Here is a 22,628-nt window from a genome sequence, read left to right on the forward strand (position 1 = left end):
AGCCACCCCCACCCCTTTCCTTTTTTTTTTTTTAACACTTAATTAGACTCAATACACTGCTGACCAGGAAAAGTGAACGGATTTGGTTACTCAAATTGTCACATCTCCCCTACGACGAAAGTCTTATAAGGGACAGATGATTTCGATAAATCAACTCACAATAGTTGATTAACGACTCGGTGAAACTTTGCATCTAAATTTTGTCGATGTCTATATTTATATATAAACAAAATAGTGTAGATACTAATTGATCAAATTAAAAGACAAGAGACACAATGTCGATAAAGTCAAACTGTGGGTCAAGATTTACTTAGTGATCGTCACCTAATGCCTAATTAGTCTGAAATACAGTCGAGTCCCTTTGGAATTTCCATTTTAAAATCGTTTATTTCGCATGTTTTTTTTTAATAAAAAATAAATTTCACTTCCATGGTTGATCCTATTCATTTATCATCATATTACTCATGCCCCCCTTGCTCCCTAACCCTACCCAACTCCGCAACTCTACAACATCATACAACTCTTTTTTACGACATTAACTACATTAGCAGAATTAGCACCCTTGGTTTAAAATTCTTCCGAGTGCGACCGAAGGTAGGACCTGGATATGCGACAACTTTCACACTCACTGTCACTCAATCTGTATCCGTGTTCAAAGACCAGGACTTAGACCTAAGTCTTAGATCTAAATCTAGAGTAGTCTGATCTAGATCTATTATAAATAAAGAAATCGGTAAAACTTCCCATCGAAGGCCCCTTTTGAAGAATGTTACGCAAGTATTAGATCTAGAATCTAGATCTAGATTACTTTCAGCCTTACTAAAGACTTAAAAGAGTAAAGTTACTGTCCTTTACTAAGGCGACTAAGCCTTTAGCCTTTACTTAGTAATGTGTAAATGACACTATAATATAGTATTGACACTATGACAGTCTTAAACTTAAACGCTTCTCAAGTGAAGTGACAGTTAGTGAGGTAGTCACTCACACTAGTCACTCACTAGTGACTAGTTGCAGTGTCTTTAGTCATTAGTCTTACTAATTAAATATCTATTATAGATCTAAGTTTTAGCCTTTAGTTTAAAGTTACTTTGCTTAGAGTTTAGACTAGTCTAGTATTATTAAGTATAGACTTATACTTATAGTAGTTATAGTAGTATAGTACAGTAGTAACTATAAATAAGATGATTTCTAATTCTAGACTCTACTAGACAGATCTAGATCTAGATAGATGATAGATCTACAATCTGGATCTCATCTATGACTATGATCTAGATTCTAGATCTAGTTCTGTTTTTATATTTTATCTCAAAACTAATCTGACTAATCATACTACTAACTACATAGTACATTAGTATAATACTATAATATTACACATTGCATGATTTTTATTAGTCATGGAGTCATAGTATTAGTAACTCATAGAGTTAGAGTGATAGACTCATAACTCATACTACTACTTAAGTACTTACACTTACACATAATGACATTATAATGATTATATTATAGAATATATTCTTATACTATATTATAACTATAGATAGTCTAGTTCTACTTTAAGTTTAGTTACTTTAGTACAATCGTGTAAATAGTAGATTAACTAGATAATCAATCATAATCTGAGTCTGAGAGTCTACTTAAGTCAAGTCTACTGTCTTAGTCAACTTAGTCTGTGATTAGTATCTAATCTAGACTAGATCTGTCATCTAGAATAATCTCGATCGAGTTACTTAATTAAATAGGTTTACTGTAATTAGTGCAATAGATCTATTAGATTCTATATTATTATTTTACCGCCCATGCCCGATCAGGTTTTTTTCGGTTGTCCAATAGTCAATAGTAGTTACATAGTAGGCTTCTATAGGCTCATAAACCTGCACCCAAAAGCTGTACCATTGCAAATTATTATTAACACGAAAAAAAAACATTTTTTTTAGTTTTTATGATTTTAACTATTGTTGATAGTTTTTATGATTTTAACTATTGTTGATATGATTAGGTCGCACTTAAGTTACTAGATCTAGATTCTAGCACTAGCTCTCGATCGCTCTTCATAGCGTGAAGCTGTGAGTCTTGTAATATGAAGATTTGAAGCAAGAAGAATAGTTAGGATGAAAGAGCGCCGAACCAACAAAAAGCTGAGAAAAGAAGCATGCCTATCTGCAACTGACCAAACCCACTCATGCCACGTATGCAGCCGCTTTTTAAAACAAGAATTGGACTTTACAGTCACCTTCGAATCCATAGGAAATGAGAAATGTGCTCATCTTCGATCACGAAGGATGAGCTATATATAAATTATAGCCTTTATATAGCGCTACTTGCATGCTCAGAGCGCTATGGTCCAATCTCATTTGTGGATTTGTGGGGGAAGGGGGTATCTGGGAGAAGGTTTTCTGTGCTGCCTTTAGGCGCTCAGTTAATACAACTCAGCCCGAGTCTGGTGTCGACCCTTGAGACCCCTTCATAGGTAGCCAAACCAAGCCAAGTTCAAGCGTACTTAGCCTCTCGACCATGCTTCTCACTAGATCTAGATATATTATGGAGTATATCCTCAGTATATTTGGAGTATATTTATTTAATTATATATAGAATTCTAGATCTATGTCTATACATAAATTTATATTTTATAAATATATTGATCTACTATGACTATATATATATATTTTATACTAGTGAAGTCTAATCACTAATGAGTATAGGCTACTATCTAGCTATAGGCAGGGGCATAGCATGAATTATAGCTTTCTACCAGACTACACTCTTAGTTCTGGACTCTAGATCTAGATCATTCTAGATGAGATAAAAATCATAGGAAGACTCTAGTTCTAGTAAGTAGACTCAAGTGTCTCTAGACTAGACTCAAGTAATTAATCATCTAAAATTCTAATCTTCTCTCTAAATTTCAATTAGATAAAGATTGATTAAAAGATAATTAACTTGATCTCATATTTCTGAATTCTAGAGATCTAATAATAATAATAGGTCTAGATCTAGTATTCTAGTTTCTAGAATAGATAAAAAAATCAAGACTATACTGACTATCATTATAATAATCAAAGAATAGTGAGAATACTGAATGCTCAAATAAAAAAAAAATTATATTTACAGTATTAAAGAGTTTTATACTTAGAATCTTAGATATCTATAGATTTAAATTCTAGTTGAGTTCTAGATCTCTATAAAACTATTAATATATTATAACTTTTATTAATAAATATTACACAACTTTCAACTTCAATGTTTACTATTTACTAGTGTTTACATTAGTTTACAAGTGTAGAATCTATAGTCTTGTAGAAACACAAATGAAATTTATAATGATAATTAACCAATATTTATATAACTCATTAAAATACACATTTTTCTGTCATTTGTCTCTCACTTGTTCTCCCATTCTTCAACTTTCACACCCCTATTTATTAACTTGAACAGCTCATGGTTTCAGCAGAATCTGTTCAGCCTAAACAACATCAAAGTTTGCAGTCACCACTAATTTATTGTTCATTCGTTTAAATGACAGTACATATAATAATCTATAAATAAAACATTTCCCCCATCTATTTATTAGTCAAATAAGCCAGTCTTATATTGTTGATAAATCAGTGGACAAAAAAAGCATTTACCCCTGACCTTCTCTCCTTCTGGGGGAGGTGAAAAATTAAAATTTCTATATGTACTTTGACCTTAAGATCAACATTGTTGCTTTGAGAAAAACAAAAACAAAATATATCAGAAATGAGAAAAAAAAATGGAGCATGTACACTAGTTATGTAGTGGATATAATAATACTGAGAGATGTTCATGTGCTTACCTGTACTCCTAACAATTTTACTCTAGATCCTGCAATAGAACAGTGCACATTATAACCCCCTCCCCATATTTTGGCTCATAAATTCTAGATCAAGTAGGTCTTGAGAATAAAAACCTTTACTTTGTTCTTCCCATTTGACAGCCTCATTATAGGAACTAGGAACCCCATTTTACAGTCTTCTTTGGCCCATCAGTTGTAGCCTTTAAGTTAAAGCCTATTAATACTTTTTCTTTATAGTGACTTTTAAAAGCCATCCCTTTAATATGCATATATATATATATATGAATATATATATGAATGAACAATATATATACCAATTTCTTTTGTTCTTCTTTGGCTTATCGGTTGTAGCTCTTAAGTTTAAAGTCTATTAATGCTTTGCCTTCTTTGTATTGACTTTATAAACATTTCTTAAATATATATATGCAAATTTTTTTTTGGCTTGTAGTTGTATCTAAGATTTTAATCTTTTCTTAGTCTCCTCACTTGGAATAGTTTGAGAGAGCATGTCCCTTCCACATTCAACACTTTAGACCCTCATATACTTTTAGCCCCATCATATTTCTAATGATAAATACATCTGCTCTGCTGCTTCTGCTCCTCAGTTCAAGTATTTAAAAGATTTAACTGTTTGATTTGCTTTTTTTTTTTTTTAAGGTTTATTTTATAGTTTTATATAGTCTCTCTCCCCCCCCCCCCCAAACATAAGCACTGACATTTCTTTGGTTTGTCATTTCTAGATCTAGTCTTAGACTTAATGGGCAGTTTGAGAATAACATCTCCTTTCACTCTTCCCCCCCCCCTTCCCCCAACACATTTCTTTGTTTTGTCTTTTCTATTATATTTAGATTCCAGATACTTTATGTATAATTTATAAATGCACCCCTTATACAAACTCAGACTTCTTTGTCCTGTCAGTTGCATCCTATTTAGAAGGATAACTTAGATTTTCTACTCCATTGTCTTTCCCCCACCTCATACGTTAATACAAACAAACAAAATATCCACATATATACTTACTCACACAGCCTGACAGCTCTTTGGCTCCTCAGTTCTAGATATCATAAAAAAAACTTTGCTTTTAGCATACTGCATTCTTTCACAACTTAGTCTTACACACTCACTATTTCACAAATGTACAGGCCTAGCAGTGCTACTCTGTGTTTTTAAGTAATTAATGAAGATAATACTTTTTTTTTTAATTAGATTTTAAACCTTGAGAAGAAGAATGAAAACAAATGTTGTCTTGGGTAAGTTGAAGTTCTAATTGCATTTATATCCAACAAGAAAAATGCTTGGTATTTAAAAAGCTCATGGAAAGAAATATATATTTTATATAAAACAGTTAATGCTTTGGCTTTTATATGTATACTACTCACTAGCTGGTACTTGTACATAATAAATATTTTTGCCCCATAAATTCTAGTATACTTATACCTTACCTCCCCCTCCCCTCCCCCCACAGGCCCCATTTTGAAAAAGTAGTCCTATATACAGTTTCTGACTATTCTTAAACAGGTCAAGAGGAAACCCCCTTCCATATAGCCTCCCCCCTTTTTTTTCCTTCCCTCCAAAACACACACACATCATAATGAAATTTCTTAGGTGTGTCAGTTTTCTAGATTTAGCTCAAATTGCTTCCCTTCATTGTTTAGAGGGACATTTCTTAACGATAGATATATATTTATGGTATAATGGTATTATGGTATAATTTCTTTCTTCTATTAGGTGACTATTTGCCCCTGTTAACCTTAATCCTCAGTCCTGATTATCTTGTTAGCATTGATACCATAAAAAAAAAAAAAAAAAAAAAATGGGGAGGGGGGAATGTAATCAAGTTTGAAAGGCATTCTAGCATCACATTTTGTTGTAGCTAAACCCATTTTAATAAAAATATGCTAGACTATAAAAGATAGCATAAGATAAATTCATGTATTTAACTTCCTTGATAACCTAGACATTTTCTGTGTTAAAATATAAGTCTGTGCCTAAATATACCTAAAGGCAGAGCTATGTGTGGTGTGTCCCTCAATCATACATAGCTTCAATAGACTAAACTTTGTTATTTTTCTTGGCTGTGCATTTCAAGAAGCCAAGTTGTGCTAGCTAAATAACTTCCTGGTTGGAGTTATTTAAGCCAAAGTTTATTGCAGCCCTCTGACTGCTGTGTAAATCTTGTTTTGTGTTTGATGTCACACAACTGAGGACATAGATAACAGATTGTTCATATATCACAGTCAAATTTTAACTAAGTTAAATATTAACTTAAATAGTTTCACATGTTAAAAGTGGCCTAGTTCTAAGCCTGTGAAATTTAGATACATTCTAGTGTTGAAAAGCTTCTTCTAAGAATTTCATTATTATTCAAAAACACTTTTTAGTGTTCACTCAGTATACTCTTTATAACTAGATATTAATATTATAAAAGGATGTTTTGTTTTTCATTCTTCATTTAAAAAGTAAAAATTGGATTACTAAAACCATCTTGTCTGTTCTAGTTGTTAAGTAGTGCTTTACTTCAAAAATAGTAATCTATGATATTTAACTTAGAAGGCCTTTACAGGTATCTATACTTAAAATAACCTAGCCTTTGCATTTATGCTTTTTATTCTCTTTTGGGTTGTTAGAAATAACAATTATTAAATTATTTCAAAAACATTGTTTAAACATTAAACAGAAGAAACAGAAACAGAAGAATACTTTGTTAAAAAATGATAATCATGCTGAAAAGAATAGTCATATCTACCAAACATTCATAACATTGATTTACTTCAGAAATGAAAAGGATTAAAAACTTTGTTTCATATTATCTTAAAAAATAATTCCTGTTTTCTAATTTCAATATATTTCTTCTTTTTTTCACATTTGAAATAGTGTTTCTTTAATGTTTCTGTTTAATATTCCTTATCACTATTTTTCTTCTCTACAGATTATTATGAAGATTGACACATCAGATCCATTACATTTTGCTACTCATGGATCTATGATGAGATGAAGGAGATAAACAAGAACCACACAGTTATTATTGAAATAACTCCTTTGGCGCTGTTGAAGTAGTACAGTTTTCTTATACCGATAAATAGTTGACTCATTTAAGACTGCACCACCGATGTGCTAAAAAGTTATTTCCACTATGGGAAACAAAATCAGTGATGGATTTAGTAAAATCAGGACCAAAGCTAATAGGAAGCGCACATCTGAAACACCGTCCACAAATGTTATCCACAGTAGTGGAATTTCTTCTCCGAGTAGAGAGTTGCCTCCCATTCCAACACCAACATCAACAAAAGTAATAGGTGAGTTTTCTAACTTAAAAAAAAAAAGTTTTGATAAGCAATGATTCAATGTATTCCTTTTCTTTGCAGTTTTCAATGTTTGCAATTTTTTAAATTAATTTTCCTGCTTTGAAAACCATTCAGGTTTTTTTTTTTTTTAAAGTGTTCCAGATAATTGTTGGTCTTCCTTTATTTTCCCTAGAACCTTATGAGGATTAGCCTTAATGTTGCCTATTAGTTGACTATTTCCTCAAGGCTTGGCTCTGTTATGTTGATTTTTTTCTTTTTTTTAATTGATGTAATGAGATATACTCATAAATTTTTAAGGGTATAAAATAAACAATAGAAGAAAAAAATTGATCTAAAAAATACAAAAGATATGATTTCAGCTTTCACATAGTGTACTAAATTACAATTTAAAAATACCTACATTCTAGAAATATGTATGCTACATTATATATTAGTTACATCAATTCACATGTGCACCCAATAGGATGAAGTGTCAGACTATCAATGGACTGATTGTTTTCATTTCTTTAGAGTGTTTCAGTGGTTATTAGTAAAACATTCATTGGTATTGGTAGCCTGGGCAAGAGTTGAAGATCACTGTTAAATAGCGTAATTGCCAAATATACACTGAGGCTGCCATAGATAGGAAGAAAACTTTGTTATCTAAAACAGTTCATGCCTGAACTGTGGCAAAGTTTTTTTATTGGCCTGTTAAGTCACATCAGGTTGTGCAGACTCCAACATGCATCGTCTCTCGAGTGTGTATGTACGATGCCACCAACTGTAAAGGATGCGTGTAGGAAGGTCAATGTAAATAATATTAGTATATATTTAACTAATTACTAATGTAAATCTCTCATAAGTAAATTGCAATCTGCCTTGTATAGTGGTCGTATGTATGTGTTCATGTATTTCAGAGCAACAACTTGGTCAGATATACCTAGTGAGCCTACACATGTAGTGCTAGAGTAGTATGTATAGTTGTTTGTGTTAACCATCAAGCATTGTTTTTTCCTTGAGCATACGCACACAATAGAGTTGGGTGTCAGTCAAAAAAGATAACACATTGGCATGGTCAGTCAAGCATATAGATAAATTATACCCGTCCACTAGTTAGAGGTCAAGGGTTGTTTTTTTTTTATGCTCCAGCATATTGTTTCTTTGTTTGCTAGATCTAACTGCGGTGCTATTGTTCAATTTATTTTATGCGATTTTAAAATTTACTGTAAGGTTTTCCGTTATTTATTAAGTCAAAAGAATTAAACAATGAAATTAGCTTTCTTTGTAAAGATTTTAATACAAGGCAAAAATACACACAAGCAAACATGCACACCTTTGTTTTATTTTATTGTGCAAAGAACGTACGTAAGAAACATTAAATGCAAAGAACGTATGTTAGAAACATCTTTCTTAATTAATACTTATTAATTATTTTATTCGTGGTTTCAGTGACTGTTACAAAAGGGAACCATAGTAAGCCTATGGATGTCAGGTGTAAAAGTCGTCCTAGCCTGATACACACTGGCTAAGTACGCATCTTAAGTAAAACAAAATAGTAATAACAAGGAGTTAATTGACTGTCACAAATTATTAAGAATATTGTTATCAAATCAAGACACTTAACTGCAGAAGTAATATTCAAGTTAACATGTTAGAAAAATTATTTAACCGTAATATTTATTGACAGTGTAATATCCTTTGTTAGCATGTTGCGTTTTTTCATTCTGGCTTAAAAATGTCAATGTCTATCAATAAATTGGGTATCAAGGACCAAAGAAAAAAAAAAAGAGTAGGGGGTGTTTAGCTCTCCATTTAAAGATAGTCCTGGTCGTGTCTTCTACAAAATAATTAGTTACTGGCTTACTGGGCTATATAATCTCGCAGTTTGTGTTCTGTGTAGCTAAAGGTCACTCGCTTAGGTGCGTGTGATCTTTAGTTCAGCTTACTAATTGAGATTTATGTTCAAGTAAATCTGCACACTTGAAAAGGTGTGGCCTCTAGCCCAACCATGTGATTAAGATTTTTCTCCAAATACGCAAACTCTTTGTCCAGATACCCGTGTAGATGTTTGGCTTGAAGTCCAGTCCCCCCCTCCCAATTAAGATTAACTACTAAGTAAACAAATATAGTTCCCTCGTGTGACCTCTAGAGAGTGCTTACGTCCATCGTATCTGACTTGGGGTCACCTGTCAATCAATGAACTCAATGTGATGGACTAAACTAATAAAAGTTGTTCATCTGGAAATATACCTAGTTACCTTAGAGGTGTGGCTCTTGTAGTCCAGCCCCCCTAATAAAGATTAACTACTAAATAAACAAACTCAGTTCCCTCGAAAGGTGTGACCTCTAAAGAGTGTCAATACGCTGACATTAAACCTACGTCCATCGTATTTAACTTGTGGTCACCTGCCTATAAAAAAAAAAACTCAAATGTAATGGACTAAACAAATAAAAGGGGTGGGAGTTGTTCATCTCTACCTCTGGAGATATACCCGCACAGCTAGACAGACGTCTGGTCAGCATGACGTAGTCAAGGAATGTAGCATTTTAACATGTTAACTAACCTACTCAAAGGGCAAGACAAATTGAAAAAAGTGTCAGCCATAGCTGCTCTGTATGTAAAGCGCATTTATGATGTTAAGTTTCATTTCTATTTATATTAAGTTATTAACATTCCTTGTCTTTATAATAAACTATGTTTGGTGCATATTCATAATGGCTCTATTTTTAAGCACATTATTTTGTTTTAATATAAACATTAATACATTCTACAACAGACATTAATGGAACGAGGTCCACTTTATGCATATTAAATAGGTGTATTTTTTACTATCCGGTAGTGATATCCGACCGGAGCCGAATAGCACCGGATAGTAAAAAATGCCGGATATTCGGCAGAAGCCTGGGCCGGAGGGACTATCCGGTGCACCCCTAATATATATATATAATTTTTTTAAAAAGTATAATTCTAAACCTTTAGATCCAGAAATGTTGATCTTTATTTCACTGCCATCTGAACCTTTTGATTACTAAAATCATTGTGTTGTAGTTTTCTTTTAGAAACAATACAAATTTTGGATTTAGGAATTCTGTAAGATACTAATACTTTTCATAACTGCATTACCATGTATTTATTTTAGTTCGAGCCCTGTATGACTTTGCTGGTGTAAGTGATGATGATCTGTCTTTCAAAAAAGGTGATAAGCTAGAGATAGAACAATCAAAGTAAGTGCTAACATTTAGTTAACTTAAATAATTATTCTTAGAACAAAACCAAATTTAAAAAAAAAATTAAATTGAAATAGATAAATAAATGTTTAAATTAATAATTTCTTTCTATGTCAGAGTAATTGTATGTATTTTATTTGTTGTTTTTTTCTTTTAATTAGCATTACAGATCAAGAGGACTGGTGGCTAGCTAGACATACTAGAACCAATGCTACTGGATACATTCCAAGTAATTATGTTGTTAAAGCTGATGAATCTCCACAGAGCCAAGAGTAAGTACTTGTACTTTTTGTTGGGATATACTAGATCCCTGCCTTGTTTACAGTTCAGGTTTCTTTACATTCGTAAATTGGATATTAGTTTTTAGCCGCTGGGTAATAGAGCGTATAACTACTGATTTGAATATGTTACAAAATTTTGATATAGATGCGTACGATGTGTCAGCCAGAGTTGGTGGGAGTAAATGTGACTGGTTACTGATAGCTGATCTCAGGGCCTTTGTAGACTGTCTAGTTTACTTCAGTCTAATAGACTTTGGCTATAAGTCAAATTATAGGAAAATGTAAATGTTTTTGAGAGTGGTTTTTCTATTTCAGTTGTACTTAGCATCACAACAAAGATTAAGAAACACTAAGTGAAACACATGTTAGCAGGCTACATTTATTATATAATGAATGATATTCTATATCCACTAAAGAAATTACATCAAATCCCATAAATACAATGGATATCAAAAAGTCCACTCAGTAGGTAGCCCTAGTGACAACTGCCTGCCTTCTATCATAACCAACTAACCTCCCTCTATATACTCAATGGTTTTTCTTCTGCTTTTAACATGGATACCTGTTATTGACTAAAAATCACAACCTGTCACAATGAGTCTGTGACAATGTCTACAATGTTAATATTTGACACTATATTATAGATTGTACTGCTGATTTCAATCTTCTTTCATCCAAAATATAGTTTGAATTGAAATGTCTGTTGCCTCAATGATTTCCTAGAAATAGATCAATGTTTATTTTTTATCTATATTGTGTGGAACAAGTGACATCTTTTTCTCACTTAAAGTTTCAGCTTCTATCTTAAATTCTAGCATTTTGTGATGTAATTAATATCTGTTGTTGTTATTGTTGTTGTTTTTTATTTGGGGGGGGGGGGAAGGCTTGGTATAAACTCTTGTAGTAAATACAGTCTTAATATTACACACAATTCTTCAATCCATTTATATTTCATGCATTGTTATAACGCCCATAAAACTTAAGACCAGTAGATAAGGGTAATATGTTTTTCATTGAGTTGTACAAAAAATATGATGACATAATACAAATGCTATTTAGCTTTGCTTATGCTTGAATATTGTCTTTTAAAACAGCTGGTGGTATAACTTTGACAGACATGAAGCAGAGAGGAGGTTGCTCTTACCAGGACATAAAACTGGAACTTTTTTGATTCGTCCTGCTGGAGGTTTGTTAGCTATAAAGTTATTCTTTTTTTTTTTATTGTTTTATTTCTATATGCTTCCGTTTTCTATTCATTATAGCATTTTTTGCTTTGTTTTTATTTCAGACAATTTGTCTTATGTTCTCTCTGTCCTTGATCTTGGAACAACTAAAGGATGTGACCCAACTATTAAGCATTACCGTATCAAAACCATGGACAATGGGGACTTCTATATTAGCACAAACAGGCAGTTTAAAGATTTGGCAGCACTTATTACTTTCTATCAAAGCAGTAAGTAGATACAATTTCTATTTGGTACAGAGCTCATTGTTTTTGTAGAGCTCTAAATCTCTAATGTCTATATAAAACATGTGTCAAAATAGTTTTGAATTATTATAAAATAAATTTAAAGGAAAATGAGATCTCGCTTCCAGACATATCTGTAGGCTAGTCTTGGGCGTCCCTTGGGTCTGACTTCCTCAGCACGAGAATGTCCTTAAGAATTCTTCCATCTAGCATCCCTCGACATGTCCAAGCCAATGTATCGTCTCTGTGTCAAAAGAGGATTGATACTGTGTGTAGTGGCCTATTTAAAAACTTCCTCATAGGAGACACCATTCCTCCAGGAGATGCACATTATGAATTGCTGACAGCACACTGCACTTATGGCATGATTTCATTGGAATCAATAGTATTTTAAATGTTTGCTAATTTTGTTTTAAAACAGGTTTATTTTCTTTCCCTAGAGAACTCCACAGGTCTGTGTTGTCCCTTACATATACCATGCCCACGGATGAAACCTATTCCAATCTTTGATGAGCTGGAAGTGAAAAGAGATGCAGTTTTGCTGACCACTAAACTAGGTGCAGGCTGTTTTGGTGAAGTATGGAAAGGTAACTTGTGATTTGATTTGTTTTTAGATGAAATACTCTGGCCATCAAGACCCAAGAAGATTTAAATATTTAATGGTGGTTCAAAATAGTAATATGTAATGCTGATCCCTGCAACAATACAGAAGTGGACGAAAATGTGTCTAGTTTGTGTTTTCAAAGAACTTTTGAAGTTGTATTTTTATTTTGTTTGGTACAAACAGATACATGTTACACATCATTACTTTTTTTTTTTTTTTAGACATTATCAGTCCTTTAATTTCTGCTTTAATAAGGAAATATTATTTTTAACTTCTTTAGGGTATATAATATGAAAATAGCTCATCATTTAAAAAGAAAACAATTTCGTCACTTTTATTTTGAAAGGCTCAAATACCTGCTTCCAAACTTATCAAGGGACATAAATCTGCCCATTGATTTATTGGTTTAAAAAAAAAATTCTATCAGAAAACTGGAGATGTGGTGACTGAGTGGTACTTGGCTGGGGTCCTGTTCAAACCCTGGTGAAGACTGAGATTTTTACTTTTGGGATCTTTAAGGCACCTCTGAGTCCACCCAGCTCTAATGGGTACCTGACATTAGTTGGAGAAAAGTAAAGGCGGTTGGTCGTTCTACTGGCCACATGACACCCTCGTTAACCATGGGCCTTAGAAACAGATGACCTTTTTTTTACATAATCTGCCCCATAGATCACAAGGTCTGAAAGGGAAACTTTACTTTACTTTTATATCCTAGAAAACTAAAATTTTACAAAAGATTTTAGCAGTTTTCATTTTAAAGTTTTGTTTAACATTGTATAGTTCTATGGTTACATATTTTTTATTTATTTATTCAGGCAAACGTATCTAAGGTAGCTAAGGTAATATAGGATTCAGTTGTAATTTTATTATTTCAGGAAAACTTCATAAAGTATTAGATGTTGCTGTTAAACAGTTAAAGAAAGACTCCATGTCTTCTGAGGCCTTCCTTGATGAAGCCAGGATAATGCACAAACTCTACCATGACAGGATAGTGCGGGTTAGCTCTTTTTGTTTCTATAGCTCACTATTGAAATATTTATTATTATTATTATTATTGGTTTATTGATGTTTCCACCACTCCAACCCATCCAGATAGTATTTAGTGTCAACTAAAGGTTTCACTTTTGGAGGAAGAAATTTTCATGTAATGATAATGCCATCACCTTTGTGACATCTATTTTAAAAATGGAGAAATATGTTATATACTAATTGAATGGGTCGGAGAGGTGGGAGCATTGCTGTTATAAGTGCATAGATCTAAATGTAGATTATGTAGGAAATACAAATTAATTTGAAGAAAAAAAAATACATGTTTCATTGTTAGGAAACATTTCAGACCACCCTTGTATATATATAGGGAGAGAGACTGCTATACACATCATCATCATTATCATGATATTAGTCATTTAAAGCAAAGATTTTTAGTCTCAACATTGTCTTGGCCTTCTTTGCTATGTGAATGTTTACATTATATTAGCCATGTTGATAGAGCTACTTAATCTTTCAACAGTTACTGGGAGTTGTTTTGAATGCCGAGCCATTTTTAATCATCACAGAGCTGATGATTCATGGAGCCCTGCTAGATTTTCTACATTCTGAATCTGGAAAGAAACTAAAATTTTCTCATTTGATAAGCATGAATTCACAGGTTAGTGTTAAGCATGATATATGTTGCTTTAATCAGTTGTTGTTGTTTTTTGTAGTGTTTTTAAAAAGCATTGTTAGTAGTTTTAACTCTATAGCTTTAGCAGTTTATTTTATTTTAAGGAGTAGCACTTATTTCCTAAGAGTGCTGACGTACCAGTTTAGTTATTATACAAGTTCAATATTTAATATCACACTTATAAACATACTGGTCTAATTCCTTTTTCCTATTCAATAACAAGAAAAGCTATCTCAGCTAGATTTACACAGTGTTGGAACTTGTTTAAGATAAACAAATGTTGAAGCCTGGCATTATTTGCTTATGGTGCAATCATATAACCCTTAATAATAGTTTATGCTTAGACAAAACCTTTTTATGGGCCTCAATTAGTATTTACAGTTATCTCTTAATATCTAGTTGAATGCAATAGGAAGTGACCTCTGTTTAAAAGATCTTTGTAAAAAGAAATCTTGTTTTATTGACACAAGAAGTCCATGAGACCTGGCTTTTTTTTATTAATTTATTTCTTTTACAATACCTCTATTCAGCTCATATCTTCATGGAACCTGCCTTGAATCGAATCTTAAAAATGGCTCTGACAATTTTCCTAGAAATTTAACAGTGGATGTATATTGCTGAGAAAAGAATTACTAGCGCGTTGGACACACTGCAAAAACTCTAGTTTGACCATTATAATTTTTTCTAAGTAAAAAAAAAAAGAAAGAAATTTAAATTTGGTTAGAGAACGAGAAGATATTTATCTTGAAGGGACTATATGTCTTTAAGTATCTCCACATTCATTGAAGAGTTTAATAAATTAATGTTCAGGAACATTTTGTGCGTCATCTTCTAAGATCTAAAGGCCTATTATTGGAATATTATAAAAGTAGTAGATCTATAAATTCGCTTAACCAGGATTTTTTCTGGGGAGGGGGGTAAAAATGTTCCATTGGTTTTTAATCTAACATTCATTATTTATTAAGAGAAAAACAATCGCTCTATAAGTTATAAAAGGAGTTATTGTCTTTAAAAAAAAATATTTTTTTATGTTTTTCTTGTGTATGACAGTATTAGGGATATCTATTTTGTTTTTGTTACTAAATTATTATCATTGATTTTAAAATTAAGCAAAAATAAACAACTTAGAGATTGGAGGGTGACAAAAAAATCTGAAAGGTCAACCTGAAACCACAAATCTATATTACTTAGGGCAGAGTGATTACTACAGTTGGTCTCACAGTTTTAAGAAGCTTTGTAAAATCCTAACTCTTATTTTTACAATCATATTGGCTAGATCTTATTTTAAAAAATTCAGATAAGCCTTACTAGACCTTAGCACCCTGCTTATTTCCTTAACACTTAGGAATGCTTTATTTTGAGTTTTCTTAGTTAACAATCAAACCATGCTTTTGAAACTGGTGACTGCTTAACTTAGCTGTGGTCTTGTAATACTGCTCCAGATAACCTTTGGATTGGTCTGTATTTGACTCTTTCCACCTTTTGCTTTTGGCTTCTAGATCTTACTTTTAACTATTGGCTTGATGGCTTGACCACATTTTGTATGTTTCATAGCTTTCTCATTCTTGCCAAAGAATCTGTTTCAGTATCTCTGTTTGTCTGTTTACCAAATAATTTGTTTTAGACAATTTCTTTTGTGATCCTAAGTTTTTCTTTCTTGATTTCCACAGATTGCTGAAGGCATGGCATTTTTAGAGGTCAAAGGATACATTCACAGAGATCTCAGAGCAGCCAACATTCTTGTAGGAGAACAATACTGTGTCAAAATAGCAGATTTGGGCTTGGCAAGGTCATTAAAGGAGGATGTATATAATGCCCATCAAGGTAAATGGATGAGAATAGTTTATTTATATTTCAGTATTTGTTAGGCCCAAGCCTTACTTGACTAAATAGTTAATAGGAGAGAGTTACAATTATACATGTGAAGTATAGTGTCAAAATAAAACAAATAATAGTTTTGTTTAATACTTTATATTCAGTATTATGTCACATTGGGCCTACATAATATACACTCTTTTATAGAGAATGAATTTTTTAACTTGTCTCTAAAATTGCACGCTAGTAAACAAACTAGTTATACATTGGACATCATGTTTTCATTTTAAACATCAAAGAAGGGTTTAATACATTTGACTTTTTTTTATCACAACTGCTGGAATAAAGACTATGTCAGGGCAGGGGGTTGTATTTACAACAGGAAGGTCTGAACTGGTTACAAAATAGGATTAGCATTTTCAGTTTGTATAGATCTAATTTGTAGTGTGTTTAATAGGAAATTAGTTTATTCACAAGGATTTTTCATCTTTTCTTCACTATTTTCAAGCCCATTCATGTTGTAGATATCAAAATAAAATATATATACAATATAAAAAGAGTATACATTTGCACTTGAAACCATATTTCAAGCATGGGGAGAAATTGGTTTGCATTGAAGTTGTAGTTGGTTTTCTTTTGACTCAATTGTGTTTCTAACCACATGCAAGTGTCTTAAGCTATATAGACTTTACATATATTTAGTAGAGACACTTAATTCAACGAATAAGTTTCTATCCTATTATCCTGGTTTCACTCCTGATGCTTCCTTTGAATCCAATAAATGAAGAGTGTAGGAATTAGACTTCTCACTGTTGAAATCTTTTAAGTTAACTCTTTCTCACCTAACTGACAATACCAACGTTGATTCCACTATAATGTGGTGAATAATTATGGAGAGAAAGAGTTAACTTAATGTTTGTCTGTTCTATGTAGCACTTTTTTTTTTATATTGAAATTGCTTTTCAGTTTGTCTTTTTTTAAATTTATTAATCAGTTAAAGATAATGAGCAGTGGAAAACATTTGTCCTTTTGATATGACCAGTCCTACGTTACACTACATCATCATGTTTTATGAAATATGCCATACCAAATAATTTTTTTTTATAAATAGTTTGAGCTTTACTAAGTTTGTTTAATTCAATGCATGTCTTTTCTTTTCAGATGCTAAGTTTCCCATTAAATGGACAGCACCTGAAGCAGCTCATGAAAGAAAATTCACAACAAAATCAGATGTATGGTCCTTTGGTGTACTTATGTATGAAATTATTACTTTTGGGAAAGTGCCCTATCCAGGTTAGAACACAAAATTTATAATTTTTCTCTTTTTTGATAAATGTTATAAATGTTTTCAAAAATATTAAACTTCAAATGCTATAAAAGTGGTTAAAAAAAGAAAGTATTTACTATTATTTACAATGAAATGATGTTACAGCTTACAAGTCTCCTTGGTAGATGATGAGCGCACTCTAATTTTGTATAAAAATGAAAATAGTTGTGCAGTCCAATCTTTGCTTTGAAAAGTCAGTTTCTTTCAGAGCAGATATCTTGGGCTGCCTTGTATGTAATAGCTCTAAATTTCTGGGCTTATCTTTAAACATGTAAGTTTGTAAGTTGAGATTGTAACTTGCTAATTGAAAATCTTTAAAGTGAAGAAATTAGCTTCATGTCAATAGCACTTCCTCTCTCTTGGGGCCAAAAAGGGTCAAGACAGCTGGAGCTGGTTTGGGGTATAATGGTGGATCAGTGTGCTCATCATCCCCTTTGGTTTTCAGAACATTTCAAATTTGCTAGAACACCTGATTGCCCATGTAGTCCATTTTGACTGTTGCACCATGCAATCTAATCAACCTAACTTCTATACTCCAGAGGTACTACTCTTAATTTTGAGATCCATACACCCTATCTTACTTAATCCTATTCCTACTCATGTGTAGGAAACAAATTCTTAATAAGACATTTGAAACTCAATATGTCTCTTGACTCCTTGTTTCTAGAGATTACCTAGCAAACAAAACCATGTACTTTTTAACATTTCTGATTTATTTACTTTTCACCAGACATTACATATTTCAATTTGAGATAATTCAATATAAATTGCTTAATTCTCCAGGCATGAATGGTAGTGAGGTCTTGCGCATGATTGAACGAGGAGAACGTATGGCTATGCCAGCTCATAACCCCATTCCCATACCAGTACAGTACTATGAGTTGATGAAGAAGTGCTGGCATCAGAATCCAGATGACAGGCCAACATTTGAAAGTCTACATGATTTATTTGACAATTATACCATCAGCACTGAAGAGCAATATCTTTGAACGAGGCTTTTTTTTTTAACTTTAAAAATCTGCAAGGTTAAATAAGTTATTATGGCTTTAGTACTACTTGTAAATACTGTCTGAAACAACAACTGACATACTATATATATTGATTTTACTGTTGCTGGTACTATTACCCTAATAACAATCTGATTGTTGTGATCAACAAATACATAAATATAAGACACTCAGAGATAACACAAATATAATGTATCTTGTGAATGGAATTGACCTATGTATCATTTTAGTTCTCATGTTTATGTTTGTAATGTTATCACGGTGCCTTGAGCCTACATCATGTTTGTTAACAGCGCTCTATAATTTAAATTGTTATTATTATTATTATTTTTAAGTTATAACAAATACATTGTATTTTATTAATGGAAGTTGTGGTAAAGCCTTCATCTCCATATCATATATACTGACATAATGAAATTATGTTATATGCTTATTAAGATAAAATGTCTTCTCAATAATTAATATATACAATTTATATTGTGCCAAAAAAACAAAACAACAAAAGATCTTATCATGAAAGACACTAGAACAAAATTGAATGACATTCAATGTAATGATATCCTTCTTCAAGTTATAATTTTTACTTTTGATTTTGAAGAAGCTTTAATGTTAAAACTCATCTTCCTGTGTCTTTTGTACACGAAAATGTGACAAACTTGGGTATAAGTTCTTGACTGTATGTTGTGGAGTTTTCGTTTTAGAAACATTGAACTGTTTTCCCAGAATTAAAAAACAATTGTTAATAACATGTTTATGTTTTTTTGGTGCATAGTTGTTTTTGTTTTTTTAATGGAATCAAATAAAATCCCTTCATTTGAAGGCTGAGAACCCCTTGGAACAGTTTCTATGGTTAAAAATTGATAAATCAATTATTTCAATATACACAAGTTTTGCCTCTATCATCTATACATCAGACTCCCTTGAAACCTATAGCCTCTGAGACTTAGATTTAAAGATAAGTGGAGTCTGCAGAGTGCAGCTTGAAATAGTGTTTTTTTTAAAGTGATGTTAAATGTTTACTACCAACAAAGGTATAGTTGTATATTAATGATACTGGTAAAGTGTTGTGATTCCTTTTGATGATTTGTTTGCTGTAATCAAAAATGTCTTTCCATTTGTCAACAGACATATATGGCAATCTATTGTGTTTCCTTGAACATATTTAAAACATTTCAGTTGAAAAACATAATCCTAAACAAAAATTATGGGCCATTCTGGTTAATCAGGCCATCTGCTTTTTTGCAAATAATCAATAAATACCAAATTCATTTTGTAATCAGACCAACTGTTTATCCTGACAAGATAGCAGAACATAAAGGCATTGACATAAGGTTGTTCTTTCTTCTGTGATGTGTCTATCCACGTGCCATGATCAGAATTGTCATTTCCAATGTTACACTTTATTCCTTGTTGAAATTTCTACCATCAAACTGTGCCTTGTACAAATATTTGTTCTTATGAATTCATTGACTAATGTGTCACTTTTATTTCTAAAGGGATTATGTGACTCTCAATCTGTGCCTTATCCAAATGAATAGTACTGTGATTTCCTAGACCAATGTGTTAAGTACATATTCTCAGGTTGTACTCATGAAATTTTTATGATAACCCATTTTTAGTAAGACATTTATTTCTTCATTTAAACCACATCTTTTTTTTTTGCTGGCATTCAAATTTGGTTGTTTTTGTTGAGCTTTTTGTTGTGTGTAATGATAATTGTTGTGTCAGAATTTAAATATAATTAGAGAAATGTCTCACCTTATACACTTTATTCAAGCTATTTATTTGAATGAATAGTGCATATTAAATATTTAAGTTGTTAGTGAATATTCAGAGATGTATCAAATTTAGACTAGAAAAATTCATCTGAATTTTGATGTTTCTATACTTACATTGTGCTAGTTATTCACTCTGTATACAAATGTTTTGATATACTCCTTTACATTGCTAATTCATAATCTACTGATGGTATTTATAATTGTAGACTAAAATTTTATCAGATGAATTGATAATGTCAAATTTCAAGCAGTTTTGTGTTTTTGGCATTCAATTTTTTTGACCTTAAAAGTGCATATCACAGCATTTTATTGTATTTTTTGTTACTGTTTTTTTTTTTTTAACGTTTTTTTACTTCCTGCAAGTTAGAATAAACTGGCTTGTGCTAGGCCCAAGAAAATTAGATTTCAAACTTGCACATTATATACTGTCAATATTGTATGAATAAATAACTTGATAACTTGCTAGCATATCATGTTGGTATTGTACAAAATACATTGTACAAAATACATTGCTGGCATGTCAATACAAGAGTCTAATTATCTGACCATATTTTACTAGCATGTTAATACCATGAGTTATTTTATATAATTATATACCTGTCCACAATGTAATGCTCGCATCTGATTTCCTAGGAGACCTGAGGGGAACAGACTGGCAGGGATTAATAGTCATGTTAGAGGTGCAGTGTAGACATGGCAGCATACAATGGAGCACACCAAATGTACTTCTTGTGAAATCAAAATGTTTTCATCCTGATATTCCTTTTAGTGCGAAGTTATAATCATTAGTTTTTTTCATTTTCTTGGGTCCAGTATTGACAACCCTTGGCATAATCTGCTTATAAATAGACAGGTAGTGAAGATCCTCATTGTGTTATCTACCTTTGTGTCCAGCTCTCGATCAGCAAAGTTTTATTTTATAATCAGCTCAAAAAAAAATCAAAAGTTTAACTTTGTTGCCTGACAAATGTATGTATATGTAAATTTATGTACATTTCAAATGTGTTTCTGTGAGATGTATTAGAAGTGTACAAATGATGCACTTTGGATGTTTTTGTTTTTTTTAATCACTTACATCATTACTATTCTCTGTTGGACTTAAGTTTTGTTATTAGAACCTTCTTTTCCCTCCATTCTTAGTGGCAGGTCAATCTCCACCTGTTATTAAAGGGAGAACAAGTCAAAATAATCAAAAGAGTAGTTGCAATGGAGTGTTCAGTTGTTGTTTTTATATTGTGTACTATAATATTTGTTAAATTGTCTGCCCTTACATGTTTTTGCAACCATATAGTACTTCTTGTATTCTCGTTTGGATCTGTGAATGAAGTTTATATCAAGTTTACACCAGAATTGTGTGAGTGTGAGTATATTTTACTTGCATATATATTTAAATATATATATAGATAGATAGATATCTATATACATTTTATAATTGATATTTTTTCAAGTGCCTTATTGTCATTTTTTTTGTTTTTGTATGATGTGTAATTAATTAGTGTAGTGCTAGGTCTAATGTTGATCTGTAATGTACAGTGATGTTAGTGAAATGGAGCACACCAAATGTACTTCTTGTGAAATCAAAATGTTTTCATCCTGATATTCCTTTGAATGTGAATCATTAGTTTTTTTCATTTTCTTGGGTCCAGTATTGACAACCCTTGGCATAATCTGCTTATAAATAGACAGGTAGTGAAGATCCTCATTGTGTTATCTACCTTTGTGTCCAGCTCTTGATCAGCTGTATGATGTGTAATTAGTTATAATATTAGTGTAGTGCTAGGTCTAATGTTGATCTGTAATGTACAGTGATGTTAGTGAAATGTGCTCACATCACTCCCACCATTAGCTGTCCCCTACTTTAATAAGGATTGGATTGTATATTGTTTTTATTCTAATGAGAATCAACCAATTAAATAAAAAAAAAAACGTGAACTTAAAATTAATGTGTTGTTGTTTTTTTTTAATTACCTTCTTTTGTTGTTTGTCCAACATTTGATTGAAGGAATAAGATAGATATCAAACCAACACATCATTTATTACATTGCATTGCTTTCATTCAAGTCAAACGCTTTCATTCAGGACCTATGGGGCCAAGACAAATGTTTCATTCAAGTCAAACGTTTTCATTCAGGACCTATGGGGCCAAGACCAAGGTTTCATTCAAGTCAAACGTTTTCATTCAGGACCTATGGGGCCAAGACAAATGTTTCATTCAAGTCAAACGTTTTCATTCAGGACCTATGGGGCCAAGACCAAGGTTTCATTCAAGTCAAACGTTTTCATTCAGGACCTATGGGGCCAAGACAAATGTTTCATTCATTTCTGAAATCTGAGTTTAACATTACTCTATTCCCTGCGGCGT

General features: G+C 32.0%; 1 protein-coding gene across 6 annotated transcripts; it reads left to right on the top strand.

Moving 5' to 3' along the window:
* The first annotated feature begins 575 nt into the window (after positions 1 to 575).
* LOC106064330 (tyrosine-protein kinase SRK3-like) lies at positions 576 to 22,205 on the top strand. 6 transcript variants are annotated; one of them, XM_056029472.1, is made up of 13 exons: positions 576 to 594; positions 5,018 to 5,061; positions 6,741 to 7,107; positions 10,236 to 10,320; positions 10,485 to 10,595; positions 11,699 to 11,790; positions 11,893 to 12,057; positions 12,513 to 12,659; positions 13,552 to 13,673; positions 14,187 to 14,324; positions 16,010 to 16,163; positions 17,316 to 17,447; positions 18,265 to 22,205. In XM_056029472.1, exons 3-13 carry the CDS (start codon positions 6,945 to 6,947, stop codon positions 18,468 to 18,470), a joined length of 1,515 nt encoding a protein of 504 aa, XP_055885447.1. In that variant the 5' UTR covers positions 576 to 594; positions 5,018 to 5,061; positions 6,741 to 6,944; the 3' UTR covers positions 18,471 to 22,205. The 6 variants fall into 6 exon arrangements, with proteins under 6 accessions (XP_055885447.1, XP_055885445.1, XP_055885443.1 ...); XM_056029470.1 differs by lacking the exon at positions 576 to 594 and adding an exon at positions 612 to 733; XM_056029468.1 differs by lacking the exon at positions 576 to 594 and adding an exon at positions 620 to 777.
* Positions 22,206 to 22,628: the final 423 nt, after the last annotated feature.

Source organism: Biomphalaria glabrata, chromosome 5, assembly GCF_947242115.1.
Source record: "Biomphalaria glabrata chromosome 5, xgBioGlab47.1, whole genome shotgun sequence".
Taxonomy (NCBI): domain Eukaryota; kingdom Metazoa; phylum Mollusca; class Gastropoda; family Planorbidae; genus Biomphalaria; species Biomphalaria glabrata.